Source organism: Anopheles nili, chromosome X (genome assembly GCF_943737925.1).
Source record: "Anopheles nili chromosome X, idAnoNiliSN_F5_01, whole genome shotgun sequence".
NCBI classification, from domain to species: Eukaryota; Metazoa; Arthropoda; class Insecta; order Diptera; family Culicidae; genus Anopheles; species Anopheles nili.
The window spans coordinates 10,648,248-10,662,910 of NC_071293.1; the positions used below are offsets into that span (position 1 = coordinate 10,648,248).

Below are 14,663 nucleotides of genomic sequence, written 5' to 3' on the forward strand. Positions count from 1 at the left end.
GCTGCCCACATGGACAGAGGAGGCGTGGTAGGCCCAAACTGAGATGGAGTGATGGCGTGGATGCGTCCGCCAAAAAGGCCGGGATCAACGATTGGCAGACGACGGCGCTCGACCGCGAGCGGTTCCGGTTTCTCCTGGAGCAGGCCAAGACCGCCAAGCGGTTGTAGCGCCTGATAAGTAAGTAAGTAAATCGGGGCTACTATGTCTATGACATGAAGAAATCAGCCACCACTTACGTTGAGGCTATCATCTCCATAGTCGCTTGAACGTGTAATCAAGATTGGCATAATTTTTCTGCCAACTGATAGCATAATTATCTTCATTCAGAGATGTGTTTGATGAGATAAATACAAACCGATATTGTTCTTGGTCCTTAACGAACTTCTGTCGAAATCGGTTTTAGCTCATTCAGTTGCAATCCACGAATGAAAGCATATTACTCTTTGCTACTACTATTTTTACTACTCTTTCCTCATGCAGCTATTGTATCGTTTTGCTCAAGGATGTCGAACTTTTGGCTGCGTGAACTATATAGCCAGCTTGTAAACGTCTGCTATGTACAGTCGTGTGGAACGTATGAATCCACTAACATTGGAATTTTAAAAAAGAAAGATTTTACAGGCAAAAGCCTCACGTAGAAAGGAAACAAGAAGGTAGGCAGGCAAAAAGGAAATAAGTCATAAGAAAACGCAAGCAATATAATTAGAGCCTGATAACTGAAGAGCACGATGCGACTCTGTGGTCGGCAATCTTCGGCTCATTCATTGTTGAAGTACGGTTGTTGAGCAAATTGGAAACCTTTCTAACATCATTAGTTTCACAATCAGCATGACCCATAAAAATGGCAAAGAATTCTTTACGAATCCTTATTTAATGGGCTCGAATCATTGGAAACCCATCGTATTGCAATAATCTGTGTATGCATTTTGATCCCAATTTTACCATGTTATGGTTAATTTATTTTCAAAACAAATTTGTTTGATATTTTAACAATTTTCTTGTATTTGTTGTTTGCGAGAACCCTTTTAGCTGCGTTCGAGAGGAAGATGATAAGAAGGATCTTTGGTCCCGTATGTGTGGAAGGACAATGGAGGAGCCAATACAACGATGAGCTCTACGAACTGTACGATAGTCTCACTGGCGTTCAGCGAATTACACTCGTCAGGCTCCGGTGGGCCGGTCATTTCATTAGAATGGCACCGGACGACCCAGTCCCTATAGTCCTTTTAGGCTGCCCACATGGAGAGCCCACAATATTACAGAGGAGGCGTTTTAGGCCCAAACTGAGCTACAGAATTAGAAGAAACTTTTTGTTGTTTTGAGCTTATTCGAATGCCGTTCACTTGCTTAGCTCAAGCGCTTAGCAAAATCAATAGATAATCGATTCACAGAGTGATGATACAGTAACATCCCATTTAATGCTGGAGCAGTATTGCTTTGTAATATTGTGGTTCTACTTTTGGTCTTACTTGTTCTGCTTTTTTTTTTCAAGGTGCGTTCATTTTAGTGTCCTTCAAAATTCCAAAACCAACCGACCTGCGAAGACGACATCCAGTTAGTTCCGTTGCCTTTTCTTCAGAAATAATTTGCTTCTCCGCGCCGATCTTTCGCAGTTACTCAATCGAGCAAGATAGGTGTCCTGATAGCTGACTCCATTGCTATCATTGTTTCATTGCTGTTGCTCAATTATATCATTCAGCGTACAAATCGTGCTATATCTAGCCCTGCTTGGTGCTGGTTCTGGGACGTAATGCGATCGAAAATGGGAAGTGAAATGACGACTAGCAATCGATGTCACTGGCCGGGAAAATATGTGAAGCTTAGAGTCGTCGTGCAATGTGTTGTACATAGCTTGTTCCAAATGGAAGCGGACGGGGGAGCACATCGAATAGTAAATTCCTTCGTACAGACGGATAGTGTGGCAAGAATTATCAGAGCTAATTCCTCTTATTACGTAAAGTATGAGCAGCGCTCATCTTGAGGACGGCAGGAAAGAGGTAGAAGGGCAATTTAATATGATGTGTGTGTGACACCAACGATTTTGGGGTTTCACTGGGCGAACGATGCTAAAATTTAGGAGTAATGCAAACCCATCATTCAAACGCAGCTTATTACCCCAACGGCGCTAGCCGTAAGGACGAAGAGGAAGAGAGCGATGAAGGGGGAATATGCTCATTTACCTTAGCGAATAAATTATCAAATTTAGTGATTTAAAAACAAATACAACACATAGTGGGAAATAAACAAACGCAAACTAAAACAATTCAATGGAAAAAAAAAATATATATATATATAAATGTAGCGGAACAAGGAGTTACTAGGCAGATACGAAAGGGACAAAAGCATATACTCACACCCACACACATTCACACACACACATCCACACAAGAGATGAGAAAAGGCGCCCTAAACATACGAGATGTTTCATCTCTCGAGTTAGATTAGGTAAGGGTTCAAGGATGAAGTAGCAAGGTAGGTGAAAAAACCTTTTAGAAAACTAAAAAATCGCACAGTCAACACACACACATACACACACATCCATGAACGCGTTGGAACGGTAAACGATCGACGACAAGAAGGAAGGATCAAGCTAGAACTATCTCGCATCGATGCAAAAAAGAGTCGCTGTATGTGCGATCCTTTTGTAAAAATTATATTTTTGGGTATTATATGAGATATCCTGGATGAAAGATCCTGAAGCGATACGAGTCTAGTTTTTTTTCAAGCGAGGTCCTTGCAAGAACATTTCGAGTCAGGTATTGCGCAAGCGTAAGCGAGAGAGGTCTCCAACCTATGGCTAAGTCCTTCAGTGCCGAAGCAAGAAGGACAAGGCTCGCGATGAGTTTAAAGTTGATGGTAAAACATAGAAACATTTAATTCTCATTTGCTTGAAGGAATCTATATAAAGTAACGCTAGTTTCTGTGGTTCTCTCGTAACCGCACATACAACCGTGGGCCAGATGCGCACAGTGAAACGATCGTTATTTGCATTTTTGATGTCATATTCACATGCAACGTGAATAGCCCAAATTATGGTACTTTTTCATCAATACGGGCCTTTGGCTAACTATTTCGGAGATCCTTGGCGTAGCGGAATAGAAACAAAACAGTACACTCATGCACATTCACACGTTGACAGAAGAAAAACTATGAAAAAGCCAGCATTGCCGATAAGTAGTAGCGTAGCAAGTTTTCGAGCGTGCATAATTGCAGCATGATTGAAGGGCAGCGTGGCATCATTGATGATAGAGCACTGTTCGATCGAGACGCAGAGCGGCGGGCAAATTGCAGTGAGAAGCAGAAACGAATGAAATAAAAAGGCTAAAGAAATTATGATAATGATAAATAAAATATTAGTGTAGCATCTACTACGTTCGGGGGCGCGATGGGAACACTCGCGACCGCCCTAGGATGTTAATGATATAACACAAAACAAGAGGACCCCGAGGCGGATTAGAGGGCGAAAGGCATTTGCATCTAAGAAATGCAAGAATGAAAGCAAAGGGGTAAACGAGGGAAAGGGGCGGATATAGTGTGGAAGTGGAGGAATAAAACATTTAATAAATTTAAAATAATAACTATTAAAAAGAATTATTGATTAATGAACAAGGAAAAACGATGCAGATAAATAATTATAATAAATTATTTAAGATATGGAAATCTTCTATATGTAATAATTATTAAAAAATTTAAATAAAAAAATAAATATTTAAAAAATACCATGCGAACAAAAGATGAAATCTGTCGAATAGTAAAAGTGATAGTTTCTTTGATTTATTGATAAGATTTAAAGGGATGGATATTTATTAACGTACTTTTATTCCATTTACTGGTTTGATAAATTTAAATTGGTATTCTATATTTAACGTTCTTTAGGAGCGTTTTACGAAGCAGTTAAGCGTGTTACAGCAAGCATGCTAGTAATAAAGCGCATGACACAAGCTATAAACAAATGAAGCTAAGTAAAGATTTTTAAAATATGAATGAAATGTGTTTTTGCATCACGACGGCTGAGTGATTTACCTATAGTTAATATTTCAAGGATGTAAATGAGTGTCCTTTCTTTGCAACAGGATCATTTAACGCGAGGATTCGAGATTGGAACATTTCAAGCTGTCACATGTGACAGCTTTTCGATAAACGTCAAACTGTTCGAGCTTCAAGCGCAGAAAAAACAAGAAGAAATACGAATAAAATATCTCAGCGCTGCGTTAAAGCGAGACAGACGATCATAAACATCATGTCGTGCGGGCAAGTGTAACAGAGAAAACTAGCAACAGGCACGCACCAGACCGCGCGAAAGAGCGAGAAAGCACGACCGAGTGAATCTTCCGAATCGAATGGTCATCCCGGATATCTCCTGTGAAATTTATAAGAAAAAGAAGCCGCACCAGGTCGCATAACCACCCTCCCCCCCATCTTTGAGGCGAACTTTGATGAAAGAGGCCACAGGGGTGTAAAAGCGTGTCCGGTGTCCCTTGGTGTTTGCTGGTAGTGACGCTGATAAGTGGTGCCACTCAACGGAAAACGAAGCGTATCTAAAGATAAGGTTTCCAGCCGATTCGTTCGCCCAAAGCAAACCACGCGCAGTGTAAAAACGCCACCGTTGCCCGTCACGAAAGCACCCACAAATGGGGCCATCTAGCAGCGTACGAACGTTCACCGTGGTGGTGGCAGTCCTGGCCACGCTGGCTAATGGCCACTCCGACACGAGCAGCGTCCAGCTGACGAAGGAAAACTTCGAGACCGAGATTGATGGCAGCAACTACTTCGTTATGTTCTACGCACCATGGTAAGTAAGACCGGTTTCGATCTCCCACAACGCAACACACACACGCACGCACATGTTCCGTGCGTAACCGGCATCTGTGGCGGGTGCTGGGAGTTATTTTTAAAATCGCTTTCTATACCCGCGCCATTATGTTTTGCTTGTTTTCTTCCCTGCTTTTTCCATGAATCGATGATGGCGGTAGGTGCGACTACTGTAAGAAGTTAGCCCCAACCTGGGCCTCGCTGGCCGAAGCCCGGAATGTAGCACCGGACAGTCCGGTGCGTATCGGACGCGTCGATTGCACCACCGATGGAGATCTCTGCACGGAGCACGACATCACCGGCTACCCGATGCTAAAGCTATTCCGGAAGGGATCTTCCGGTAGCGAGAGTGGCACCAAGTATCGCGGGGGTCGCGATCTCGCTCAGTTTAACGCATTCATTAGCGAGCAGCTTGAGGTGGCAGGCGAACCGGCTGGTGCGGATGATGAATCCTCGCAACACGGTGACGGTCCGGACGCTCCCGCTGTGCCGGTGTCCCCGCTAACCGAGCTCACGGAGGACACGTTCGCAAAGCACGTGTCCAGTGGCAAGCATTTCGTAAAATTCTTCGCACCCTGGTGCGGCCACTGCACCAAGCTCGCACCGACGTGGGAGGAGCTGGCGCGTAGTCTCGAGCAGGAGCAGGACATCCGGGTGTCAAAGATCGACTGCACGCAGTATCGCCCTATCTGCACCGATTTCGAGGTGAAGGGCTACCCGACCTTACTGTGGATCGAGGATGGCAAGAAGATCGAAAAGTACACCGGACCGCGGACACACGCCGATCTGAAGCAGTACGTCGCCAAGATGGCCGGTGGGCTGCGAGCGGCCACGGTTGAGGAGGGTGCTGGGCAGGGTGAGGCGGCGGGTGGGACGCTTGAGGCGGCGGAACGGGACGACAACAAATCGGCGGTGGTGCAGCTTGGGGAGAGTGATTTCGCGAATGCGATCGCTCGCGGTGTCACGGTGGTGAAGTTTTACGCACCCTGGTGTGGTCACTGTATGCGTCTGGCACCGACCTGGGAGCAGCTGGCGGAGAAGCTAGCGTCCCGGGGTGACGTCACGATCGCCAAGGTGGACTGCACGGTGGACACGAATAAGGAGCTGTGCGGCGAGCAGGAGATCAGCGGTTATCCGACCGTGTTTCTCTACCGGAATGGGGAGAAAATCACCGAGTACTATGGACGTCGTTCGCTGGAGGATTTGCATGAGTTTGTCATGCAACACCAGCAGGATGATGGGCAGCAGCATGATGAGCTGTAAGGTCCGCACTCTTCTGTTCCCTCCCCGAAAGACGCATTTATCCCGTTTTGCGTTTCTTAGAACCTTTTCTCCCACCCCCTTTCGGCAACCAATTGAATCGAAGCTGCGGTTTTGTGTTAATGTTTAATTTTTATTGCAATAAAGTGTACCCACAAACCGGCGGGACGATTACGTCCTGGCGCGAACATGTTTGTTGAAAGGGTAGTATCAATATATGTGTTAGTTTGAACAATGTTAATACTATAAACGAAACTGGAAATCAAGCAACACGCTTGGTAAGCGCTGCGTTAAGGCAGAAGGAATGATCGTATCCATTGGATCGATGCTTTTCTGGAACGTTTTTAAAGTACAAGCCGTTACTACTCGCTTTCATCAACATCGTAATCGACGCCTTTCTGAAGACGTTTCAAATTCCTGTAAATAAATTACTATAAATATTATGGTGCTCTCTTTAGTTAGCGTTCATTTACTTACAAAACCATTTTGCGTTTTCCGATCCATACTGGGCTTTTCGGTTTAGCAGGGCTTGCTACAGCCGAGTTATTGGGTTTGGAGTTGCGGTTCTTGGGTCCAGGTTTTGGCCTTGGGATTATGGGAATGCCCACGGCCTTCATAGTCATAGTGCGCATTTCCTGATTATCGAGCAGATGCTGAACATTCACATTTTGATTGTTGATTTGCATAGGAAATTCTTCATCGAATTTTTTCGCATCGAACTTAGCCGTTCTAATGGAGGCTGTAGATTGGAAAGAATAAAAGCTATCTAATTTCAACGAGAACAAATGGCATAGGTTAATGGTAAATAATACGTACTTCTTTTCAATATAGCCCCTTCGGTACAGTATTGGGCAATCTCAATATCCTTCAATTCCAGTTCTTCTCTCAACGCTTTATTCTTAGCGCTCAATAACAGAGCAGTGCGCCACAACGGCATTATAATGCACGAGGAAAGCTGCTCTGGTGTACCTAACTTCAAATTAAAATGGAAAAGAACAGGGTACTCCTTCACGTAATACTTTACCACGAGTTGCACTGCGTCTGGTTCTTTTGTTAACTTATCAATCGTAGCACCTCCCGAGAGCAGGGTGCTTTTGATGAGCTCTTCATTATAATTGATGCTCGAGTTCAGCAACTAGATATTTACGCAATTTAAGTTCAGTTTAGCAACTAGATATTTAATTCGGTTGCATGCTAGCTTCATACCTTTTGACGCTGTAACATTTCCTCCTTATTTATTTCCTCTATCCAGACATGTTGCATATCGAACAAAATGCATTTTATAACATTATTATTATACGATAAATCCACACCGTAGAAACTATCGGTTTCTTTGTCAATAAATTGGGTAAAATTACTCATGTTTGCACGTTTAACTTCGATCTCGGGAGCGGAAATGAAAAAGACCACCGTCAGCGTTGAACTTCCCTCTTGAAATGCGCGGACTATGCTATCTTTGATGCCACAACGGTCCAAGAACGCGCGTTATTTGAAACAAACTGAATCGTTTAGTTTACATTAGCTAGTTTAAAAGCGCATACTAGGTTCAACAAACGCGTTTTCTATATTTTCCTTGAGCTTCAACTAATGTCAAGCCGGCTTTACGGTTTCGTTTTTTTGTTGATAGGCAATTAGGTTTCAAACGGGAAAACTTTAACATTTCTTTTTATCCTAGCCCTTCATCTGTACATTTGTGAATGGAATAATTTTATTTTTTTTCCTGCGTAGTTGAGATAACACAGCTCATGGATCAGGATCCTTAGTAATGGGACATTTAAGAAGCCTAAAACAAACTTTATAGTAACAATTTGTTCGAACATTTTTGCAGACTCGGTGCATATACTGATTGACATGTGCTCCTATAAAAATACTGGGATAAAAGTCTAGCGCTATAATTTACCGAAGAATTTAATTAAACGGCCAATTTGGTATTACTTAAAACGATATATAATATGTTTTTGGTGATTCTTACACTTTTGCATGTTAAAAATCCCTAAAAAAAATTTCATATATTTTAATGCCTATATTAAAACGAATTTATCGGGTAATTTTTATCATTTTTGATGAAGGAATCACAAAATAATTCAAATAATATAGTAGAAAGAAAAAGAATAGCGTTACATGTCAGTTGAGAAAAAATCCCAAGCCTGAACTTACGATACGAATATGAATTTAGGTGCGATTATATCATTGCAGTTCTATAAGGGTCTAGTAATATTTTAAGCTGGTTCAAAACAAATACTTAAATTGCCAAGAATTGATTGAATATTGTAACAACTTACTATTGTATTCGACCCATTTGAAAAACTATCACTTGTTTGACAAGGTATTTATCTCCGATTCAGCTGTATTGACTGGTGCTAAAACCTTTGCTAGTTTTATATTATATACAAAAATGACACTGATAATACAAAGAAGTATATTTTGTTTCTTTGCTCTCAAATGCTTATCACTTGAAAAAGAACTTATATAATGGCCCTAATAATAAAAATATTTCTTATGGCCGTTAGGCGTTGCATCACAAATGCAACAATTTTTCATGGAAAGTGTATTTGTTATACAAGACTCATAACATACTCATAACATATGCTCATACAATCGTTGCTGCTCGAAGTGGACGGTAGCATCCAGTGTATTTCATTGTAAGGCATATGACTCTAGATAGTTGAGCCTATAAAAAAGAAGTAAAGCTTTAAATATATTAGAAGTGACTCTACAGTATTTAAATATAGAAGGCTATATCCCATTTCGCAAAAAAGGAGGAGAAGAAGAAGAAGAAGACGAGGAAGAAGTTGATGATGATGATGATGAAGATGATGAAGAAGAAGAAGAAGAAGAAGAAGAAGAAATGGTAAAAATGGTAAAAATGTATTTAAGCCCTCGTCCGACAGCATGGGTTGGTGTCTGAGGAAATTAGCATTGACAGCACTTAGATTGACAGCATTTAGCCGATATTTTTTTGTTTTCAACTAGATCAAACATGCTATAGATCATTTATTCAAATACACATTTTTCAATTTGACCGTTGAAAATAAAAATAAACTGTGAGGAGGGAGGGGGGTTTTTGCGTGTGTGGAATTGTTGGGTGGGGGGGGGGGGTGGATATTTTGCATAAACTTCCCTCCCCAACCACCAATCAGGTTGTTCGATGAATGGTGGGGGGTTTGGGTGGGTGAGGGGTTTGTTGGGTGGGCGGAGGGGTTGATATTTTGTATGAGTCCACCCCCCCCACCCACCAACTCCACACATTCAACAACACCCTTCCTCTTCTTACAATTAATTTTTACTTTCAACGGTCAAATTGAATAATGTGTATTTGAATAAATGATCTATAGCATAATTGATCTAGTTGAAAACAAAAAATATCGGCTAAATGCTGTCAATCTAAGTGCTGTCAATGCTAATTTCCTCAGATAACAACCCATGCTTTCGGACGAGGGCATAAATACATTTTTACCAAAAAAACTAAAATTTTCGGTAAAAACGTAATATAAACCCCCCCTCCCTCTTTTTTGACAGGACCCTGAAAATAGGAGCGCCGTCATATATACGTCACCCATGGATCGGTGTTATGTATAAACAAATGGGTTAGCTCAAAAGTGTCTTGTTTACTTTTATTCATCTATTAAACAAAATCATATGAGTTTCAAAAACATAGAAATCACTAGAAATTAGAGTTATAAAGTTTCTACATTTTTATTTTAACCAAACGTTATTTCGAGAATGCCTATCAGTATTCAAACAGGCGCTTTTTTACAAATCTAGTCTTGTGTCTTTGGGAAACTTTCCTTGGCTTTCATATATTTATGCCCTCGTCACACAGCATTGTTGGTTTGCAAACTGATTGGTTGGTTGATGTGGGGTGGGGGGGATTTACGCAAAATATCAACCCCTCCCCCACCCAAAATCTCCCTCGACTCTCCCAATAACCCGATTTGCAATCCGCTGATTGAGGATTCAGTGATTGGGGAGAGATGTTTATACAAAATGTCAACCCCCATCCAACAACCCCCTCCCCCTCCAACAACCCAACACACTTAACATTCCCCCCCCCCCCATCTCCCAATTACATACATTTTTACCCAAATATTTTTTTGGGAAAAACTATATTAACGGTGAAATTAATTTGACAGTATTTCACTTTACCATGTAAACAAGACATTTTTGAGCTAACCCATTTGTTTATATATGTCACCAACCATGGGTGACGTATACATAACAGCATTCAAACTGTCAGGGTCCTGTGAAAAAATTGTGAGTGGGGTATGTGTTGAGTGTTTACCTTTATTTTTATTCCGGCAGTTGCCCAGCGTGCATTGTTATCTGTCAAGTGTATCCTATAAACACAGAGTTCGACGGGTGTAGAGCTCGATGTAACTGTTTATCATTGAACTGTCAAAACATGGATGGGATTAGAAGAAAGGAGCTAAAAAAGAATTGAGAAGTTTTGGTGCACAGTAATCCATACAAAGATTCTCGAATAGACACGACGTACTGGTGTTCTCCGCTATTGTATTGGTAGCCTAGTGAAGAAATTCCAACGTAGGCAGGATCCCCGTGCCATTCCATAGAACTCAACAAGACAACGCAATAGAAAAGCATGAAATAGGCACTGAAGGATATGCGCGATGCTGCTCGCAATCCAACTATTTAACTATCTCACGACCATATTGTTGGAGCAGGAAATGATTGACGCCTCGTTGGGTGCATGGCACTAGTCAAATTGAGCGGCTGTTCGTGATTTTCAGCAGCCAAATATTTCTGTGCTCTCATCAGTACATCCGCCATTTGGGGCAAAACACAAATTTTACACACCTGCAGCACGTAGTAAAGTGAAAAACGCTGCGTTCTTTATCGTACTCATCCAGCTCGTCCAATCGAGTTGCGAGCTGTTTTTCACTGCTAGGTTTCGTTGGGCAACCATGCTGGGTTCGCTGGATACTAAATAATGGAATTGGGCTCAGATTGTGACGAACAGCAGGATTGTTCTATGACGGACGTCGGTGATAAGCTGGATTGTGGCCAAAAGATGGTAAGTCTTGCGAAGTTTCAGCCTTCAGGGGGTGACGGGTTAGGAAAGTTTAACGGAAGAGGGTAATCGTAACGATAAGTTATATTTTCTGATGGTCAGTTTAAAAACAAACAATTCGAAACAATAATATCGAAGAGCGGAAAATAGCTTTATATTATACGTGCAGCTTTGCTAAAAATGTTACTGTAAATAGGGGTGAAGATCAGATAGATAACCATACATTTGCAGCTGTAATAATAATCCTCTGGATTTGATCAAAATGCAGTACCGACAGGAATTATCGACGTGCTCGAGGTTTAGCAGCTGTACGAATATACTACAACCTGATGAAACTTCTCTTCTCAAACGTCTTGGCGCGACGATCGAAGCTGTTCCAGTACTAACACATGCTTCTGAGACACAGAGTCTGTACAAAGTTGACGAAAATTAGAAAATAAGTTGTACAAGTTATTAAAATGACACAGGACAACACAGCACGAAAAGTCCTTGTTGACAATCTAAAGAGCTGAAACCCTAGTAGACTAAAATTAAGATGGAGTCGACATTCAACCTATGGTTAGCAATAAGCTATGGAGAGAATGAGGAAAATATCATGTTTTGTTTGTTTTAACATGGTGCATAAAAATGGTTGATGTAAAAAATAGTCCGTTTTTGTAAATAATTTTGTTTATTTACTGCTTTTATACTTGCATAAATGGTACTGCCTTCGACTCGACAGCTGCACAACACCAACAGCGTACTGCAAAAGATTGCGAACCTCTATGCCGAGCGTCTGATGTCCGATGTGACCCTCGTGGTCGGTGATAATCGATATCCTGCGCATCGTATCATCCTTTGCGCCAGCAGTGACGTATTCCAGGTGATGCTAATGAATGCAACATGGCGCGAGTTTGGCGATGCGGTCATCACGCTGCAGGAAGAAGAGAAGTGCCACGGTGTGTTCCCGCAGTTCCTGCGCTACATGTACATCGGCAAGATGACGATATCGGTGGACACAGCCGTCTACATCCTGAAGCTGGCGGACAAATACAACATCCACGATCTTGTGCAGATGTGCATCGATTACATGAAAAAGCACATCAACAAGGCGACGGCAAAGGGCTACTTCGTGGAGTGGCTGCACAACGTGCTGCTGATATGCCCGGGACGTAAGGATTTAATCTCCCTGCTGGAGAACTACCTCAAGTGGAACCTTGAGCGCATCGTGCTCTACCCGGGCTGGGAGAACCTGAGCCTCGGTGTCATGAATTGGCTGCTGCAGCAGAACGATCTGGTCGTGCGCAGCGAGTTCCGCCTGTACGAGCTGGTCGAGAGCTGGTTCAGCTACCAGAAGCGGCAGCTCGAGATCCGCTCGGACATGCGCGCCCAGGACCGGGAGGGTGCGATCAACAAGCTAATCTACGGTGTGCTGGTTCACATACGCTTTTCAATGATGAGTCTTCCGCAAATGGCGAACGTGCTGATGAGCACCTCGGTGCGCACGCTGAAGGAGTTCTTTGTGGCGCGGGTCGCCGACGGAATGAACTTCCACTCGCGCCATTTGGAGGTGGTGAGCGCGATCCGCCAGACGGAGCATGGTGAGCTGCTGTTTACGCCCCGGCTGTACACCAGCGATCTGTGGAGCCTCGAAATTGCGGTCAACTACTTTGACAAACTAGACAAGTACTCGAGCGTGGCGTCGGTGTTCTTTTCCCCGACGAACTTCAGCGATGTGGACGGTAAGTCGGCGATTGTCGAGCGTTATAAAGGGGCGTTATACAAAAGCGTTATTTTATCTGCGCTTCTAGAGGAAAGCAATGGATGGGATGTCGAGTTTTTTCCGCTTGGCGTGCGGTACAAACCGGCCCAGCTCATTGGCGTCTATAGTGCGGCCACGAGCCGCGAGATCCCGGAGAGTATCATCCGTACGGTGCGGTTACGGGTCACCACCCAGGCCACGATGCGCTGTGAAAGCCGTTATATGGTAGGTTAACCGTCTCCCTTGCAGCATAAGAACGAATATTGCGTCACATTACTTTTCTAACCTTTTCCAATATCTCCTCACAGATCGGGGTGCTGATATGCGGCATGATGAACGACGAGGAGTACGTGCATAATTCGCTCGTACGCATGGCTTACTTCTCCAACGATCAGCGTGTATTAAATATAGATAATCTAATTCCATTCGATGAGCTCCAGCTGGGTGGCCAAAGCTTGAGTCACTATCTGGTGGGTGAGCATCTAGACACGATTAAGATTAAAGTGGTAATCGTGCCACTGAACCCGTTCTCGAACGTGTTCGCTCCACCGTTGGAGTAGAACCTGCCTTCTAAGGCAGCGCGAGGCTAGTTGCTTCTGATGGATTTTAATATCGCAATTTGTATAGCATTTTTTCGCATACCGACTAGTAACGTAATCCTTGTATAATACATTCGTAACTCAGCCCTATCGCCCTTCCTTTTCAGAAGCGGTAACATCACTATGAAAAGCTGATGATAGTCTTTTGTTTCATTGCGAACACAAAATGGTATTGATTCACATTTGAGGGTTATCTTCCTGGGGAATGCCTGAAATGTGAGAATGATGTTCAAGGATACATCATTTTTTGTTGTGTACATATTTGTACATACCTTCACTATTAGCTCAAAATTAGCTATATATTTCAATTGGCTTGAAGCTAATTCGTCTAGATTCTACACGCTCTAATTATTGGGTTTATCTTACTAATTCTTGTATGCATGTGACGCATGAATAAGGCAGATGTAGTGTTTAGATTAGGGCCTAGTCACTAGGTAAATTATATGGCGGAAAAATGATCGTACTTTCGCGCCTATAATACCATCATTTTAACATGGTTTGTGTTTACAAGCAGGGTTGATTACATCATCAGCAAAACATCATCTACCCATGATCAGAGGTACATACTGAGTCAGTAGCAAATTGAGATAGAACAATGGCGTTGTATGTATGCCAAAAAGTAAAAGTAGGGTGATGTTTCAAATCGATATATTAAACGTGTTTTGAAGTGATTATAAACATCAAAACTGAGGTGGTATTCTGAGTATAAGGCGTTCCCGGTAATTCAAGGCAGTACTTTGTTCCATTTCCATAGTTGCGTTATCCCCCTTTACTTCGATCGGCCTTCTTTTCATCTTATTGTTTTTGAACATCTATTGTTGTCGCTGATACTAAATGGTTTAAACAAATTTTGGTCCTGAAGGAATCATAAAAAGATCCAAGATCGACACGATTACTGTTCGGGTTGTGATCCGAACGTTTCGATTTTAATTTGAATTTTTAATTTTTCGTTCCATTAAATTGTTGGAACATTATTTCGATGTTAAAATTTAACGCATATAAATCCTAAAATATAATCATGCATAAATATTACTGAAATATTAATATTTGGGCCATTAACGGTTTATTATAACAATCCTTCTTTACTGCCGGACGCTAATACAACAAACAGATGCCATCGACGTAGATGTCGTCAACCGGGTTATCTGTATAGGTCGTGTCCGTAAATTAAGATACCTTATTTTTAATAAGAAATGATATTTTATAGTGTACGAAATTGCAG

At 42.3% G+C, this 14,663-nt stretch overlaps 3 protein-coding genes across 3 annotated transcripts; 2 read left to right on the forward strand and 1 right to left on the reverse strand.

The window, feature by feature from the left end:
* The first annotated feature begins 4,407 nt into the window (after nucleotides 1-4,407).
* Nucleotides 4,408-6,472, forward strand: LOC128729166 (thioredoxin domain-containing protein 5 homolog). The gene is made up of 2 exons (XM_053822820.1): nucleotides 4,408-4,792; nucleotides 4,974-6,472. The coding sequence occupies exons 1-2, from the start codon at nucleotides 4,632-4,634 to the stop codon at nucleotides 6,073-6,075; spliced, it is 1,263 nt and encodes a 420-aa protein (XP_053678795.1). The 5' UTR covers nucleotides 4,408-4,631; the 3' UTR covers nucleotides 6,076-6,472.
* LOC128729167 (non-homologous end-joining factor 1-like) lies at nucleotides 6,238-7,434 on the reverse strand. The gene is made up of 4 exons (XM_053822821.1): nucleotides 7,279-7,434; nucleotides 6,889-7,207; nucleotides 6,550-6,811; nucleotides 6,238-6,489 (listed from the first exon to the last, which is right to left on the reverse strand). The coding sequence occupies exons 1-4, from the start codon at nucleotides 7,432-7,434 to the stop codon at nucleotides 6,435-6,437; spliced, it is 792 nt and encodes a 263-aa protein (XP_053678796.1). The 3' UTR covers nucleotides 6,238-6,434.
* A 3,586-nt stretch (nucleotides 7,435-11,020) lies between these two features.
* LOC128729169 (BTB/POZ domain-containing protein 17) lies at nucleotides 11,021-13,402 on the forward strand. The gene is made up of 4 exons (XM_053822824.1): nucleotides 11,021-11,104; nucleotides 11,823-12,822; nucleotides 12,892-13,067; nucleotides 13,151-13,402. Exons 1-4 carry the CDS (start codon nucleotides 11,021-11,023, stop codon nucleotides 13,400-13,402), a joined length of 1,512 nt encoding a protein of 503 aa, XP_053678799.1.
* Nucleotides 13,403-14,663: the final 1,261 nt, after the last annotated feature.